General features: G+C 36.0%; 1 protein-coding gene across 4 annotated transcripts in view; it reads left to right on the top strand.

Annotated features, from left to right (window-relative positions):
* ITGB1 (integrin subunit beta 1) overlaps window positions 1-13,948 on the top strand; it is a 42,891-nt gene that overhangs the window by 27,423 nt on the left and 1,520 nt on the right. For 2 of the 4 annotated variants that reach the window (XM_082449717.1, XM_082449716.1), the window contains exons 7-16: window positions 54-209; window positions 990-1,085; window positions 1,399-1,488; window positions 2,960-3,100; window positions 3,272-3,471; window positions 4,951-5,189; window positions 5,412-5,634; window positions 6,303-6,535; window positions 8,258-8,424; window positions 9,373-9,453. In XM_082449717.1, the coding sequence (XP_082305843.1) occupies window positions 54-209; window positions 990-1,085; window positions 1,399-1,488; window positions 2,960-3,100; window positions 3,272-3,471; window positions 4,951-5,189; window positions 5,412-5,634; window positions 6,303-6,535; window positions 8,258-8,424; window positions 9,373-9,447 (1,620 nt within the window). In that variant the 3' untranslated portion in view covers window positions 9,448-9,453. The remainder of the gene's footprint in view (window positions 1-53; window positions 210-989; window positions 1,086-1,398; window positions 1,489-2,959; window positions 3,101-3,271; window positions 3,472-4,950; window positions 5,190-5,411; window positions 5,635-6,302; window positions 6,536-8,257; window positions 8,425-9,372; window positions 9,454-13,948) is intronic. The other 2 variants (XM_082449719.1, XM_082449718.1) reach the window with 1 other exon arrangement.

Raw genomic sequence — 13,948 nt, forward strand, 5'->3', positions numbered from 1 at the left:
TTTATGCTGAATTGTGGGTAGTATTTTAAAATTGAAATCCTTTTCTTTTCGAGTCATTGATTGGCTGGAGGAATGTGACACGGCTGCTGGTGTTTTCCACGGATGCTGGGTTTCACTTTGCTGGAGATGGGAAACTTGGTGGTATTGTTTTACCAAATGATGGACAGTGTCACCTGGAAAATGATGTGTACACAATGAGCCATTATTATGTAAGTGCTTAGCTCCTTACATATTGAATGGATTCAGATTGAGTTTAGTGTCTAATACTAAGAGTATTGTGGGTGACTGGCTTGTGGGTTTTTCAGGGTTTGGGGTTTTGTTATTTTGGTAATTTGGGCCCTGACCTAATGTGCAGGAAAGCTCGTGTTGCTGTTTTGAGGCTCTGGCTTTGTGCTTGCTTCCTTCCGTGTAGATGAGGGCCTGGGGGTGAAGGGAGCTGCTGACTCCCGACACTGCGCCTCAGCCCAAAGCTCTGTCTCCTCTCACCTGCGTACGTCAAGGGGGTAGCAAGCTTGATATTACGTCTAAACAAATCATTTGTATAGTCTTACACTCCTTGTCTTATTTATATATGATTTAAGAAAGCAGGCACCCTGCCTCTACTGAAAATAAAGATAGGCAAATTATTCAAGGTCTGGAAGAAATCTAAACCTTGCTGAATCTTGGTCTTTTTCTTAAGTGATACGTAGATAATATAACCTTTAATTACTGGCAGTTCTTTACTTTCATTGTTCTGACATTTAATATACACAGATGATCTTGCTCTTTAAAGTCTTTTTATTATGGAAATTTAAAATTTACATATAAAGATAGAAGAGGATTAGAAACCTACTAGACAGCACCCACTTCAGCAATAATTTGTGTTGTTTCAAGCAGTCTTTTGTAAGTAATCCAGTTGATATCTGCAAATCATTATTTTCAGAAAGTATTGAAAACCTGGAGTAGATTGGATGTAATTACATACTAAATTTTATTACTTAATTTCTTAGGATTATCCTTCTATTGCTCACCTTGTCCAAAAACTAAGCGAAAATAACATTCAGACGATTTTTGCAGTTACTGAAGAATTTCAGCCCGTTTACAAGGTAAATATGTACACGTGAGATCAAAAGAGGAACACATTTCTAGACCCTTTTTGTTTAGTCATTAGAGGCAAAATGATATGTCTGAATTGAAATGCGGGAAAATGTCACCAGCTAGACAGACTGGATTTTACAAGAGTGGTGTATATTAATATTAGTTACATTGTAAAGCTAGTTGTTTTTAGGTCTGACTCCTTAAGTTTATTTAGGAAATGTATCGAGAACTGTTATTTAAAAATAAATAGTAGGTACTCAGTAGATGCTAATTAGTTGAATGAGTAGTAGTTGTATTTTATGTTTTATCTTTTAATTGCAGGAACTGAAAAATTTGATCCCTAAGTCAGCAGTAGGAACATTATCTGCAAATTCCAGCAATGTAATTCAGTTGATCATCGATGCGTACAATGTGAGTGCATTTTAAATAAGATCTGTTTTGGGCAATACCCTGTGGAGAATACTTTTCTCAAAAAAAGTAAAACTCCTTTCATACACAATTTAGCAAGCCCCAGAAGACAACATAAAACTTAAATTCTGCATCTGGAGGAAAAACTCATATTCTCTTACAAATACATAATTATCTGCAGAGCAAAATATAACAAAGGCATGTGGGGAAAATTTCTAAATTCTGTTTTAATGTTGTTAAGTAATAGGTCTCCTTGTTGGAAAGCAAGTGTGAAACAACTTATATTTAGATGTATAGGATGACCTCAGTCTTCTTTTTCCACCCCTTCTTTTTTAGATTCATCTATTTTGATGAATCGTGCCAGAAAAGCTTTTTTTTTTTGTTTTTTTTTGCCAATTCTTCTCTTGACATATATTCAGGGTATATATTTCCCTGTTTTCAAGAGGTACCTCACAGTCATATATGCATGTACCATAAAGTATATATGAATGTATTTACATATATTTGACTTACCATTTTAATAAGATTTATAAGATTTTTTTTCCCCCAGATTGGAAGGAAGTTGAAATTAAAGAGGAATTTTCTCCGTCTTGAGCTTTAGTTCAGGGTGCTTTAGCGATGCTCACTCAGCATTGGTCATTAACTGCTGTAGGTCGTCTGGAGGCCTTTGTAACCTAACAGTAACCATCCTGTGTGGTGTACACCACCCCAGCCTTTTGATGGGTTGAATTGTAGATATTTTCTACCTCATGCCAGGGGTTCCCAGAATGTTTTGGAAAGACCCTGCTCGAAGAGAGAGAGGTTTTTACAAAGATTTTCTAGATTCTGGTTGTTCCCTGTTTCTCCCATAGTTGTTTTGTTCTCTGTCTTTACAGCATATCTTAATGCTTTCCCAACTCCATCTGTGCAGGAGTGTGACCAGGAGAGAGCTTGCTGCTGCAGCCTTCTCCATCGGTCCTGAGCGGTCTGCTGTTCTAAAAACGCAGTGGCTTGAATCCTCCCACTGGGGGTTTTCTTGTTTTGCAGGGTGAGGGTGCAGGGCTGCAACTGCACCTGAGCACATTTGTTCCCAGACTGTGTAGTAGATCATTTACCTTAGTCCCTAGTGAGCTGAAGTTGGTAGGCCAGAGGAGAGCTGTGTTGCCACTGGGGGAGGAAAGTGTTCTGAGTTCTTAGGACTCCTCATAATTCATATCAGCCCTCTGTGCTGTATCATCATTAAAATTTTAACTCAGCAATTAAACCATAAATACTTTTTTCAGTCATGTACATTATTTTGAAGAATGGATCCTTATTAATTAGAGCCCATTTCTCTGGGTTTTGTGTTTTCTGGTCACTCAAGATTTGGCTTCAGATATTTTATTTAAATGATACTGTTTCTTAACAGTTCATTTTACCCATTGGATTTATGCATTCAACTTATTTTATAGTAGCATTTGTTTGCCTTTCCTCTGTTTAATAGTCTTTCTTTTAGTCCCTGTCTTCAGAAGTCATTTTGGAAAACAGCAAATTACCAGAAGGAGTAACAATAAACTACAAGTCTTACTGCAAGAATGGGGTGAATGGAACAGGGGAAAATGGGAGAAAATGCTCTAATATTTCCATTGGGGATGAGGTATGTTATATAAACATTTTCTGAAGAAAAGAAAAAACTGCTTGTTTACAGGCAATGTAGTTTATAATTTGAGAAACAGTTAAAGAAATATAATTTGGAGTGGTTTTTTGCAATTTTTTTAGTAGATTTAAATTGCTTAGTTGTTACCTTATCTTCTTGTTTTCCCTTAAGGTTCAATTTGAAATCAGCGTAACTTCAAATAAATGTCCAAATAAGAATTCTGAAACCATTAAAATTAAGCCTCTGGGCTTCACTGAAGAAGTAGAGATTATTCTTCAGTTCATCTGTGAATGTGAATGCCAGAGTGAAGGCATCCCTGGCAGTCCCAAGTGCCATGATGGCAACGGGACCTTTGAGTGTGGAGCCTGCAGGTGAGCTGGGGCCGTGGAGAGTGACGGGGTGCGGGGGACTGCGGCTGGGACGGCTGCAGGGGCAGAGGCTCTGTTTGGGCGTCCGGAGAAATTCTGTCTATTGGAGAAAATAAATGACTGTTGCAGCCACTGCTGCTCGCCACAGGATCAATTTGATGATCCTGTGTGTGCTATTTATGGAAAGCTCTTCCCTGCCTTTTTTTTTTCTTAGGCAGACTGTCCTTTACTGTAAAATGAAAGCTTTTATAGCCATCCAAGATGTATATTTGTTAAGGTAGCATTTGGGTTTTTCTCTCATTATAGCAGTCTGAATTCTCTAGAGCTAAATAAGCTTATATAAAATAATAGTGATTGTATCTGGGAAATGGAATTAGGAAGCAATAAAGGATGTTCACCGTGTATTACATGTACTTCTGAATCATTGGAATAATTTTTTAAAAAGCAATATACTTTGTAAAATTAAAAAGAAAACAGTATTTTCAGAACATAGAATCTACTACTAACAAAACTATAGTCAAATTATTTTAAATTTTATTTTCATACTGTGATTACTTTTTAATTAAAAATTAAAATTGAATGTACTCTGAATAATCTTTCTCCTTAAAAGAATAGGAGGAGGGAAGAATATTTTGATGCAGATGTCAGCCCCAAATGACTATGCTTTTAAGGGTATTTAATCATGAGAAAAATAGATGGCTGTAATTTGCCATCAGTTATTAGCTTTCTATTCTAAATAACAATTAAAATGTTACATTTTTAAATTTTCCATGTCATACATACCCTGACTGAATTGTGTAGATCCATTTTTAGTAAAATATTACTTAACTGAAAGATCATCTTGAAAATGTTTTGCCTTCCTTCTTTTTGTGTATTTACCAGATACAGAACTAGTGTCTTCAGTGTCTGAACACTAGGTGTTCTAAAAATATGCAGTGTGGCTGAAAAGTCTGGATCCATAGGATAAATTTATTTTTAAACAGTATGTTAGTTATATTTTCAAATGATAGGCTCAGTATGTTTTTCTTCAACTTCCATGCACCTTTTGGGGTGTGTTTATTGTATTTTTTTAGATTAACAATTGGACGGTTGCTTCACCTATAATAGCAAATGTAATAAATAGTATATCATTTGAAAACATAGCACACTCTTTTAAAAATAAGTTTATCCTATGTTTCTAAATGTTTTGTTCACCTGTTCATTGCTGGATTGTATTTTCATCTTGATCAAAATGGTTACTTTCCTGAAGAGGGATTTTTTTCATAGGCCCCTGTGTAGATTCCACATGGATTTGAATGGCTCTGTGTGTGTGCATATGTACACTTTTGTGCACATCTGTGACGTGTGGCATGACGTGTAATAAAATTGTAGTTTGAAGATAATGTTCATAGTCTTACTTCCTCTCCCAGTCTTTCTCACAGCATGATTTGTTACTTTCACTTATTTTTATTTTATGTGATTGAAATTTTGGACGCTCTTTAGGTGCAACGAAGGACGTGTTGGGAGACATTGTGAATGTAGCACAGATGAGGTGAACAGTGAAGATATGGACGCTTACTGCAGGAAAGAAAACAGTTCAGAAATATGTAGCAACAACGGAGAATGTGTCTGTGGACAGTGTGTGTGTCGGAAGAGGGATAATACAAACGAAATTTATTCTGGCAAATTCTGCGAGTGTGATAATTTCAACTGTGATAGATCCAATGGCTTAATTTGTGGAGGTGAGAAGGGGTCTGAAAATGGTTATAAAATGTGGTCCTATCTAATACAATAAAAAATGCTGAGAGTTTGCTTAGTGAATAAATAGAAAAAGGGCAGCATTGAAGGTCACTCCATCCCACAGATAGCTTTTCTTACACATTATTGCTTGTTTTCACTTTTCGGTCATTGCTCTGATTTTACATTTTTACCATTGTTATGAGAAATGATGTTTTTTATTGCAGGAAATGGTGTCTGCAAGTGTCGTGTGTGTGAATGCAACCCTAACTACACTGGCAGTGCCTGTGACTGTTCTCTGGACACTACCTCCTGCACGGCTGTGAATGGGCAGATCTGCAATGGCCGGGGCGTCTGTGAGTGTGGCGCCTGTAAGTGTACAGATCCCAAGTTCCAAGGGCCGACCTGTGAGATGTGCCAGACCTGCCTTGGAGTCTGTGCCGAGCATAAGTGAGTATTTCCGAATTGCTTGAAATGGGTGATAACCCGCTGTCTGTTGGCCTCTGTATCAGCACACAATACAGAGAACAGTGCTAACATCAGGTTACGCTGTAAATAAACTGTCACATTGAAGCCCACTTTTTAAATCTTAAAAATTCTTTCTCAGTAGCTGGTGTTTGTCACACGATACTGAAATGTGTCGTACGAGAGCGATGGTACAATTATTTCAATCCGAGTTTGCTATGTAAGTGAGTCCATGTGGTAACCTTTGTTAAATTAGCATTACCAATTGCTTAATTAACTATATTTTGACTAAACTAAATAAAATTGAAAGTTTTGTCCCTTGAAGAGAGAACTACTATTGTACCAGCAACACATTTCAAAAATTATTTTGGCTTTAAATTGTGTATTTAATATCTGATAGGGCTAGTTTTATTTTCCTACTCTCTTATTTCTTTTGGAGGATTTTAGTTTGAGCTGTAATAAATCTATATATCACTTGGGAAACGAGCATCTTTATGTTTAGTTTTCCCATCTAGAAATATGTTTCTTCATTTATTTATATCTTCTTTCATTGCTCTTGGCTTAATTTGGTTAAATTTTGAGTCTAGCACACAAAATAATCTTTAAGCAAATATTATTTTAAATAATAAATGTAATCATTTGCATTTTAACAGAGAATGTGTTCAGTGCCGAGCCTTCAACAAAGGAGAAAAGAAGGACACGTGTGCTCAGGAATGTTCACATTTCAACATTACCAAGGTTGAAAATCGGGACAAATTGCCCCAGCCAGGCCAGGTCGATCCCCTGTCCCATTGTAAGGAGAAGGACGTTGACGACTGCTGGTTCTACTTCACATATTCAGTGAATGGGAACAATGAGGCCACTGTTCATGTTGTAGAGACTCCAGGTAGAAATCTGATCATTTCAAAATTCTTTGCATTTTCTTTTATGTCTTTTTACTGCTTGGGGCTATTGGCAGTTTCCCTAATATTTAGGAACAACTGCCAGCTGGACTGTTATATGTCCAAGTTGGGACACTTTTAATCTCTCAAAGCTTAAACTAGTATTTAATTAATAAATAAGGGAAAGAGAAAGCAGATTTTAAGTTTTATGAATGGAGAGTCTGAGGAGTAAATGCAGTAACCCACACAAAGTCTCTGTATTGTTTTGCATATGTATTTTTCAAATACTGTGTCACAGTCTGTGCCTCCTTGTCTTTTCATTTTCTTAAGTGTTTTTTGAAGACCAGAAGCTTAAATTTTGATGAACTACGATTTACCAAGTTTTTCTTTTACAGATCTTGCTCTTTACTATTATGTCTTAGAACTCTTTGCCTAATTCAAGTTCATAAGGATTTTTCTCCTGTGTTTTCTTCTAAAAGTTTTATAGTTCCTGGTTTTCCATTTAGGTCCATAACCCACTGTGAGCTGATCTTAGTATATGGAGTGAGGTCCAGTTTTTTATATGTAGATTTCCAGTCGTTCTTGCACCATTTGTTGAAAAGGTTGACCTTTCTCCACCTTGGTTGAAAATGAGATGAGCTTATATATGTGGGCCTGTTTCTGACTCTTGATTGTGTTCCATTAATCCAGGCATCTGTCCTTTAGCCAATACCACACTGTCTCAGTTAGTGTTGCTTCATAGCTAGTTGTGAAATCTGGTAATATAAGTTGTCCAACTTTGTTCTTTTCTGAAAGTGCTTTTGAAACACTTTCCTAGTTCTCCTACTTCTTTGTAAATTTTAGAATAAACTTGCTTGATATCTACACGTCCTGCCAGGATTTTGATTGGGATAGCATTGAGTTTATAGATCAAATTGGGGGAGGGACTTCCCTGGTGGCACAGTGGTTAAGAATCCGCCTGCCAATGCAGGGGACATGGGTTCGAGCCCTGGTCCAGGAAGATCCCACATGCCGCAGAGCGACTAAGCCCGTGCGCCACAACTACTGGGCCTGCGCTCCAGAGCCCTTGTGCCACAACTACTGAGCCTGTGCGCCTAGAGCCCATGCTCCACAACAAGAGAAGCCACTGCAATGAGAAGCCCGTGCACTATACATGTCAACGAAGAGTAGCCCCCGCTTGCCGCAACTAGAGAAAGCCCACGCACAGCAACGAAGACCCAGTGCAGCCAAAAATAAAAATAAATTAATTAATAAAAAAAAAATTGGGGGAGAATTGACATTTTAACAATGTTGAGTCTTCTAATCCATGAACATGGAATCTCTCTCCATTTATTCAGGTCTTTTTTTCATCAGTGTTTAGTAATTTTTAGCATGTAAATCTTGCACATATTTTCTTAGATTTATACATAGGTATATCATGATTTTTGGTGCTATTGTAGAAAATACTATTTTCTAAATTTCAATTTCCAAATTGTAGAAATCAATTTCTATATAATACATAGAAATACATGACTTTTCTTTATTGATCATGTATGCTGGGGTCTTGTAAACCCATCTGTTACTTCTAGTATCTTTTTTATAGATTCTTTGGGATAGTGTACATTCACTTATCTTGGGATTTTAATTCCTGTGTGTTTTTTTATGAGACTGCCCAGCTCTTTGTAATTTTGGCTGTACCTTCACGTTCTCATCCCTTATGTGCTCATCCTTTGCGTCTTACTTTACAGAGTGCCCCACTGGTCCAGACATTATTCCAATTGTAGCAGGTGTGGTTGCTGGAATTGTTCTTATTGGCCTTGCATTGCTGCTGATTTGGAAGCTTTTAATGATCATTCATGACAGAAGGGAATTTGCCAAATTTGAAAAGGAAAAAATGAATGCCAAATGGGACACGGTAAGTTGGAAATCATCTAAAAAGGAGGGTGATTCATAAAGCAAATGTAACACTTCTAAGACTTATTAGCGCTAAAGCTGATTATTAAAGTCCTTTAAATATTTTATTCCCCCCAAAATTTATTATTCAGAAAACTGGCATTTAGTGAAAAATAGAAAAGTATATCTTTTAAGTATATCCCATTAAAACAAAACAATTATAAGAATGTTTCTTCTGGTTACTGTGGTCAATGTTTTTATTTCCTTAATAATTTTAATCTTAAATCTGCTCTTCTGCCTTTTTTTTTCTCATGTCAAATAGAATCCTAAATAATAGAAAGCTATTCAGTAGAAAGCTTTTTCTCTTTTTCTTTTCCCCCAACAAAGAAACCTAAGTAGAAAGCAGCCAGACTCAAAAGGCTACATACTGTATGATTCCACTTATGTGACAGTCTGGAAAAGGTAAAACTCTAGAGGCAGAAATGAGATCCAGTGGTTTGCAGGGGCTGGAGCTGGGGGAAGGGGCCCGAGGGATCTTGAGATGATCTTCATTGTGGGTGTGTTTATACATTTGAGAATTCATGGAACTATGTACTTAAAAAGGGTATTTTTATTCTCTGTAATTTTACAACTTAATAAACCTGGCTTTATAAAAATTTAGAAGCTATAAGTGATGAAAGTTGATGCCAGCATTTAGTGCTTTGAAGCGTGGGGTGAGAGGCCGCGGTGGCCAAGCGTTGGCCTTCGTGTATTCATCTTTTGATACAAAAAAGCAGTGACAATCTTCAGTATTGTTAAATTGTAAATGAATTTTAGTCATTTGCATTTTACTACAATTTGCTTGGGTTTTTAAAAAAAAATTAATTTTGGAAGTGTAAAAATAGTAAAAATTCTCTTTTATAGTGTTTAAACACTATACATGTCAGCTTTTTTCTGATGAAATCATTAGAAACTATTTCTTTTACTTTAGCAAGAAAATCCGATTTACAAGAGTCCTATTAATAATTTCAAGAATCCAAACTATGGACGTAAAGCTGGTCTCTAAGTTGCCGTTCGTATTTTCTTTCATTTTCTGTCTTTGCATGTGAAATTTATCCTTTTTACTGCACTGTGTGTCCTTTATCACTATTGCTGCCTTTTTTTTTTTTTTTTAAGTCTGGCTTTATTTATATGGCTATACTATGGCTTTTCTTTTTGTGTGTTAATACAGAGTTAGTGTTTAGAGGGGCTTTGGATTAAGCTTTATGGTATAGAAGCAGCAGCTGTGTTGTAGTGAAAAGAGAATGTGCTTTGTGATCAGAGAGACCTGGGTTGAGTCCCAGCTCTTGCACTTAGTAAGTAGAATGGCACTGGGTCACTTCCCAGAGCTTTAACATGGAGTCAGTAGTGATACTGTTTGATGTGGTTGTTCTTGGCTAATGACTGTAGTGTATGATAGCAGCCTGTCAGTTACAATCCTTACTAGAGTCCTTGCTTTAGGTAGTATTATTATCCTTATAATAATATAACAAATTATTATATGTAAGTTTTAGGGTGAAACAATGAAAAGCGAACATGAAAACTAAAGCTCAAAATAGGAGAATAAATGTAACCTGGTATAACATTTGTATAATATATAACTACAGTGTCATCGTTATTGATTCTAGAAATATTTTGAAAATCTTTAGTTCTTGACTGTAACTTAAAATTCCTTTAAAAATCAGAACCTTTTATTTATATATATTTCTTCTTCTTAGTTATTGAATAATTCTAATATTCAAAGCTAACACTGAACTTTTTTTGAAAGGTAACAAAGACTTTAAAGAGAAGAATCCTATTATAGTTTTAAATAAAAACTTAGTTGAAAATTTCATAGTGGTAATAAAGCTTGGTTAACGTATTCTCTAAGCTAGGGTAAGTTATTTTGGTGAGTGTATGCTTTACCTGGATGACAAATTTATCATTTTCTCTTTTAGCAGTAGCGGACAGGCTTCTTCCTTGTAACTGAATTTTCATGAAGTGCTTCTAGCATGTTTTAATATTAATTATGTAAGCCCCTAAAACTCTCCGATAAAAAGATTGTGATTAGAACCAGTTCTCCTGACTGCTGATCCAGAACTCTTCTTTCCTTTCCTAACTACTTTTATTCTTATTTCACATATTGGAAAACTGAGGCACAGAAGGGTTCAGTAACTTGGCTAAGTTCGCAGGGCTAGTTAGTGGAAGAGCTGAGATTCAAACCCAGGCCCCTGGGCTCCAGGGTCCAGGTTCTTAACCACTACCTTGTATTAGTAGCAGTCAGTGTCTTCGGGAGACGCTGTTACCTGGTTAGGAAGAGGGAGATCACTCTTTACAGAAAATGACAGTTTTTGATATTTCTGGTTAACTTAATGGTGTTAGTGTTACTCTAGCACTACTGTTTTGGGCAGACATTGTAACTGGGAGATCACTTTGTTACCTAGAAACCAACACTGCAGATTTGCTTATTTACTCTGCTGAGAAGTGTACTTATAATAACAAGGTGTTAAAGTACAGGAATGTTTAATATTTTTAAGAGATACAGGAAGTACCGATAACATTAGAAACCATTACTTGTCAGATTTTTCTTTTATTTCTAAGCAGATTTTAAGACTTTTGAAATGGCAAAGTTAAATTTGATGCAGAAAATTATTGTCAGGTTCATATATGGGTAGTTTGGTACGTTTTCCTGTTAGTATGAGATTTGATACATTCTTTTCTTTCTCACTTAATGCTTTACAGAAAGTCATTTTTAGAAGGAAACTGATTTGCTGATTTCCCTCCCTCCCTCCCTCCCTCCCTCCCTCCCTCCCTGTCAAAAACAATCAAATATTGACACTTTCTTATGGTTACTTCTTATATGAGAAAAATTTCTATATCTCCTATTGAAAGGTGAAATTTTCATCTTTGCTGTATGTTAAATTGTGCTTTGAAGGAAATTATCAATAATTAATAGTGAAACTTAATGTTTTCATTGTTAAGTCAATTTTTGGCTACAGTATTACTTCTTCAGCCAATATAAGCATTTTGAGCAATTCAAGCTGTGAAAGTTTTGTAAAAATTTCTTTATTCATTAGTGAAATCCAGGCAAATTAATGGCTACAGGTTATTTTGAGATGTTTTCTCAAGAAAAATTAAAGTAGAAATAAACAATAGAAATTAATGAATGAGCATTAAGAAATTAAAACAAATCATGGCTTATAAAGCACTTTTCCAATATGGGACCAAGGTTGCCAGTCAGTTAATTATATCATTAACATATTTCAGATAATAGGCACTCTGATTATTTCAGCACATAAGACCACTCATGTAGGTACATTAAAGAAATCAGATCGTCAGCTTTGTAATTGTTACAGCTGTTAAGCACACTAAATGTGGGCTGCTAATCCCCACGGTTGTGCACTGCATTTCTAATACACTACAGAAATGATGCTGTCACCACCGTGTCCGCCCTTCCAGAGGGAGCACAAGGATGACGTTTACTGAGAACAGAGGACGTCACTGCTGAACATAACCCTGTTCTCTTGATTTAAATAGGCTTTGCTTTTTGTTGGGATGGGGAGGGGTTGCACTCTGAACATGGGAACTAATCTGCATTATTTTAGCTTACCTTCATTTAAGGTGATGCCCAACGCAGATAATTTAATTTTACCTCTAACCTTGCATGTTAAAATTTTGTTTGGATGGACTTTGAAATAATAAGTATAAATGTTTGTGAATATGAAAAGGCAAACTTTTCTCCAAAGGTAAGTTCTGCCATATAAATCGTACTTTGGATTCATCTATAACTTAGGTGTTTTTTTGTTGTTGTTGTTCTCCATTTTTTGTTGTTGTTGTTACCTCCCTTACAATTTTTAAGTATTAAACATTAGATTTATCTAATGCATTAGTTTAAAGAAACAATTAAATGGTAATTTATTTTCCTAGCATATTTGAAAGAATGGTCAGTCCTAGCCTCATATAATAGGAAGGTGGAAATAAAGAATGTAACTTACTTGTACTGATCACTCATTAGCAATGTAGTCGCCAGGATCCAGACTCCGGTCTCCATTATGAAACGTCTGCTACAATGTCTGTATAATCATATTTTAGCTCCAGTTGGGATTAGAGCTCAGAGTTTGATATCCTATGTGACTTTTTATCATCCAGATTATATGATGTTTGTCTCTGAGGGATCCTGAGTTCCTCCACGTTTCAGAAATGACTGGTCAAATTGTGTTTTGTGGGGTGGGGCTAAGGCACATTGTCACGTTTCCGTCGGTATCCAGGCTCACTGCTAAGCTGAAGTCATAGCGGTTTATTTGGTGTCTCTCAAGACACAGCCCTTATATGTTTCATTTTCCCTCAGTGATTTCCTGTCTGCAAGATAAATTCAGTCTTTTTAGCATGGCACACAGGACCTTTCTGGCACTGTCTTCTTTCTTGTCTCCTTTCCCTTCCCCACTCCTCAAAACATACACATGCACCCTTAAAAACTTCTGAACTATGTATATTTCTACCTAACTGTGCCATTCTTTTCCCAACACCTTGACTGCATGTGTATGTGTGTCTGTATACCTTTCAATGTTTTATCTACAGTTTCATTTTGACAATATCCCTGATCTTCTCAGAGTCAATCCCTTTTTTCTTATACTGTTCCCTTTTTATGTACATAATTCTCTTTTGTACTATTTCAGAGCGCCTTAATTTATCTTCATGTTTGTCATCCACCAAACTGTACCCTCCTAGGAGGCAGAAATTGTGGCAATGAAAACTATATCCAAATATAACCTGCAGTGAAGTGTGAATAAAATTTAAAAGCAAAAATTACTGTTTAGATCTGCCTATATTTTTTGAAATCACCTCAAATGGTTCTATAGTAAGATATAAAACTAAACAGCATTTCAAAATCTTAATTTTTGCCTAAAATTTTAAATGTTTTAAGTTTTTCTTTAATATTTGTTTCATTTGTACTCACTGTTATTTCCTCTGAGATAGGAATATTTGGCCATATTTCTCACTTGACTTTCAAGCAGGAGAAAGAATGCTGTAGCAGATATTTAAATGTATCACTTAGCATAAGAGAATTTTTTAAGAAAATGATAGCATGGGGATGTATGTTATTTTCCTGTTTTAAAATATCAGTGTCAGTAAAGTTTTGGATATTGAAAAATCTCTTGTGTTTATGGCTTGGAGTCATTTACTGGGCTTGATTTCAGTACTCTTTAGTAAAATACAGTATTAACAATAAAACATTTCATCAGTACGATATTGAAGAATAGCAGTTATTTCATGAAGAATGGAAATTATTTTTGTCTAAGCAAATGCGGCAGTGTGATGCCTTGGTGGAGGTACTGTGCCCGCAGTGACACTGTGACAGTCTTACCCCAGAACTCTCCGCAACTTTTGTGGCAGAGCCTCAGAAGAATATCTCCCTCAGAGAGATGAAAGCCAAGGAGTCTGTTCATTATCAAGCACCTCTGTGCACAGTAAAGGGTTACGAATCAGGCAGTTGATGGCAGAAGAATTCCTCAAGTTCAAAATTAGTTTCAAGACAGGCATTCAAAACC

The sequence above is a fragment of the Balaenoptera physalus genome, assembly GCF_965194825.1.
Source record: "Balaenoptera physalus genome assembly, chromosome: 2".
Taxonomy (NCBI): Eukaryota; Metazoa; Chordata; class Mammalia; order Artiodactyla; family Balaenopteridae; genus Balaenoptera; species Balaenoptera physalus.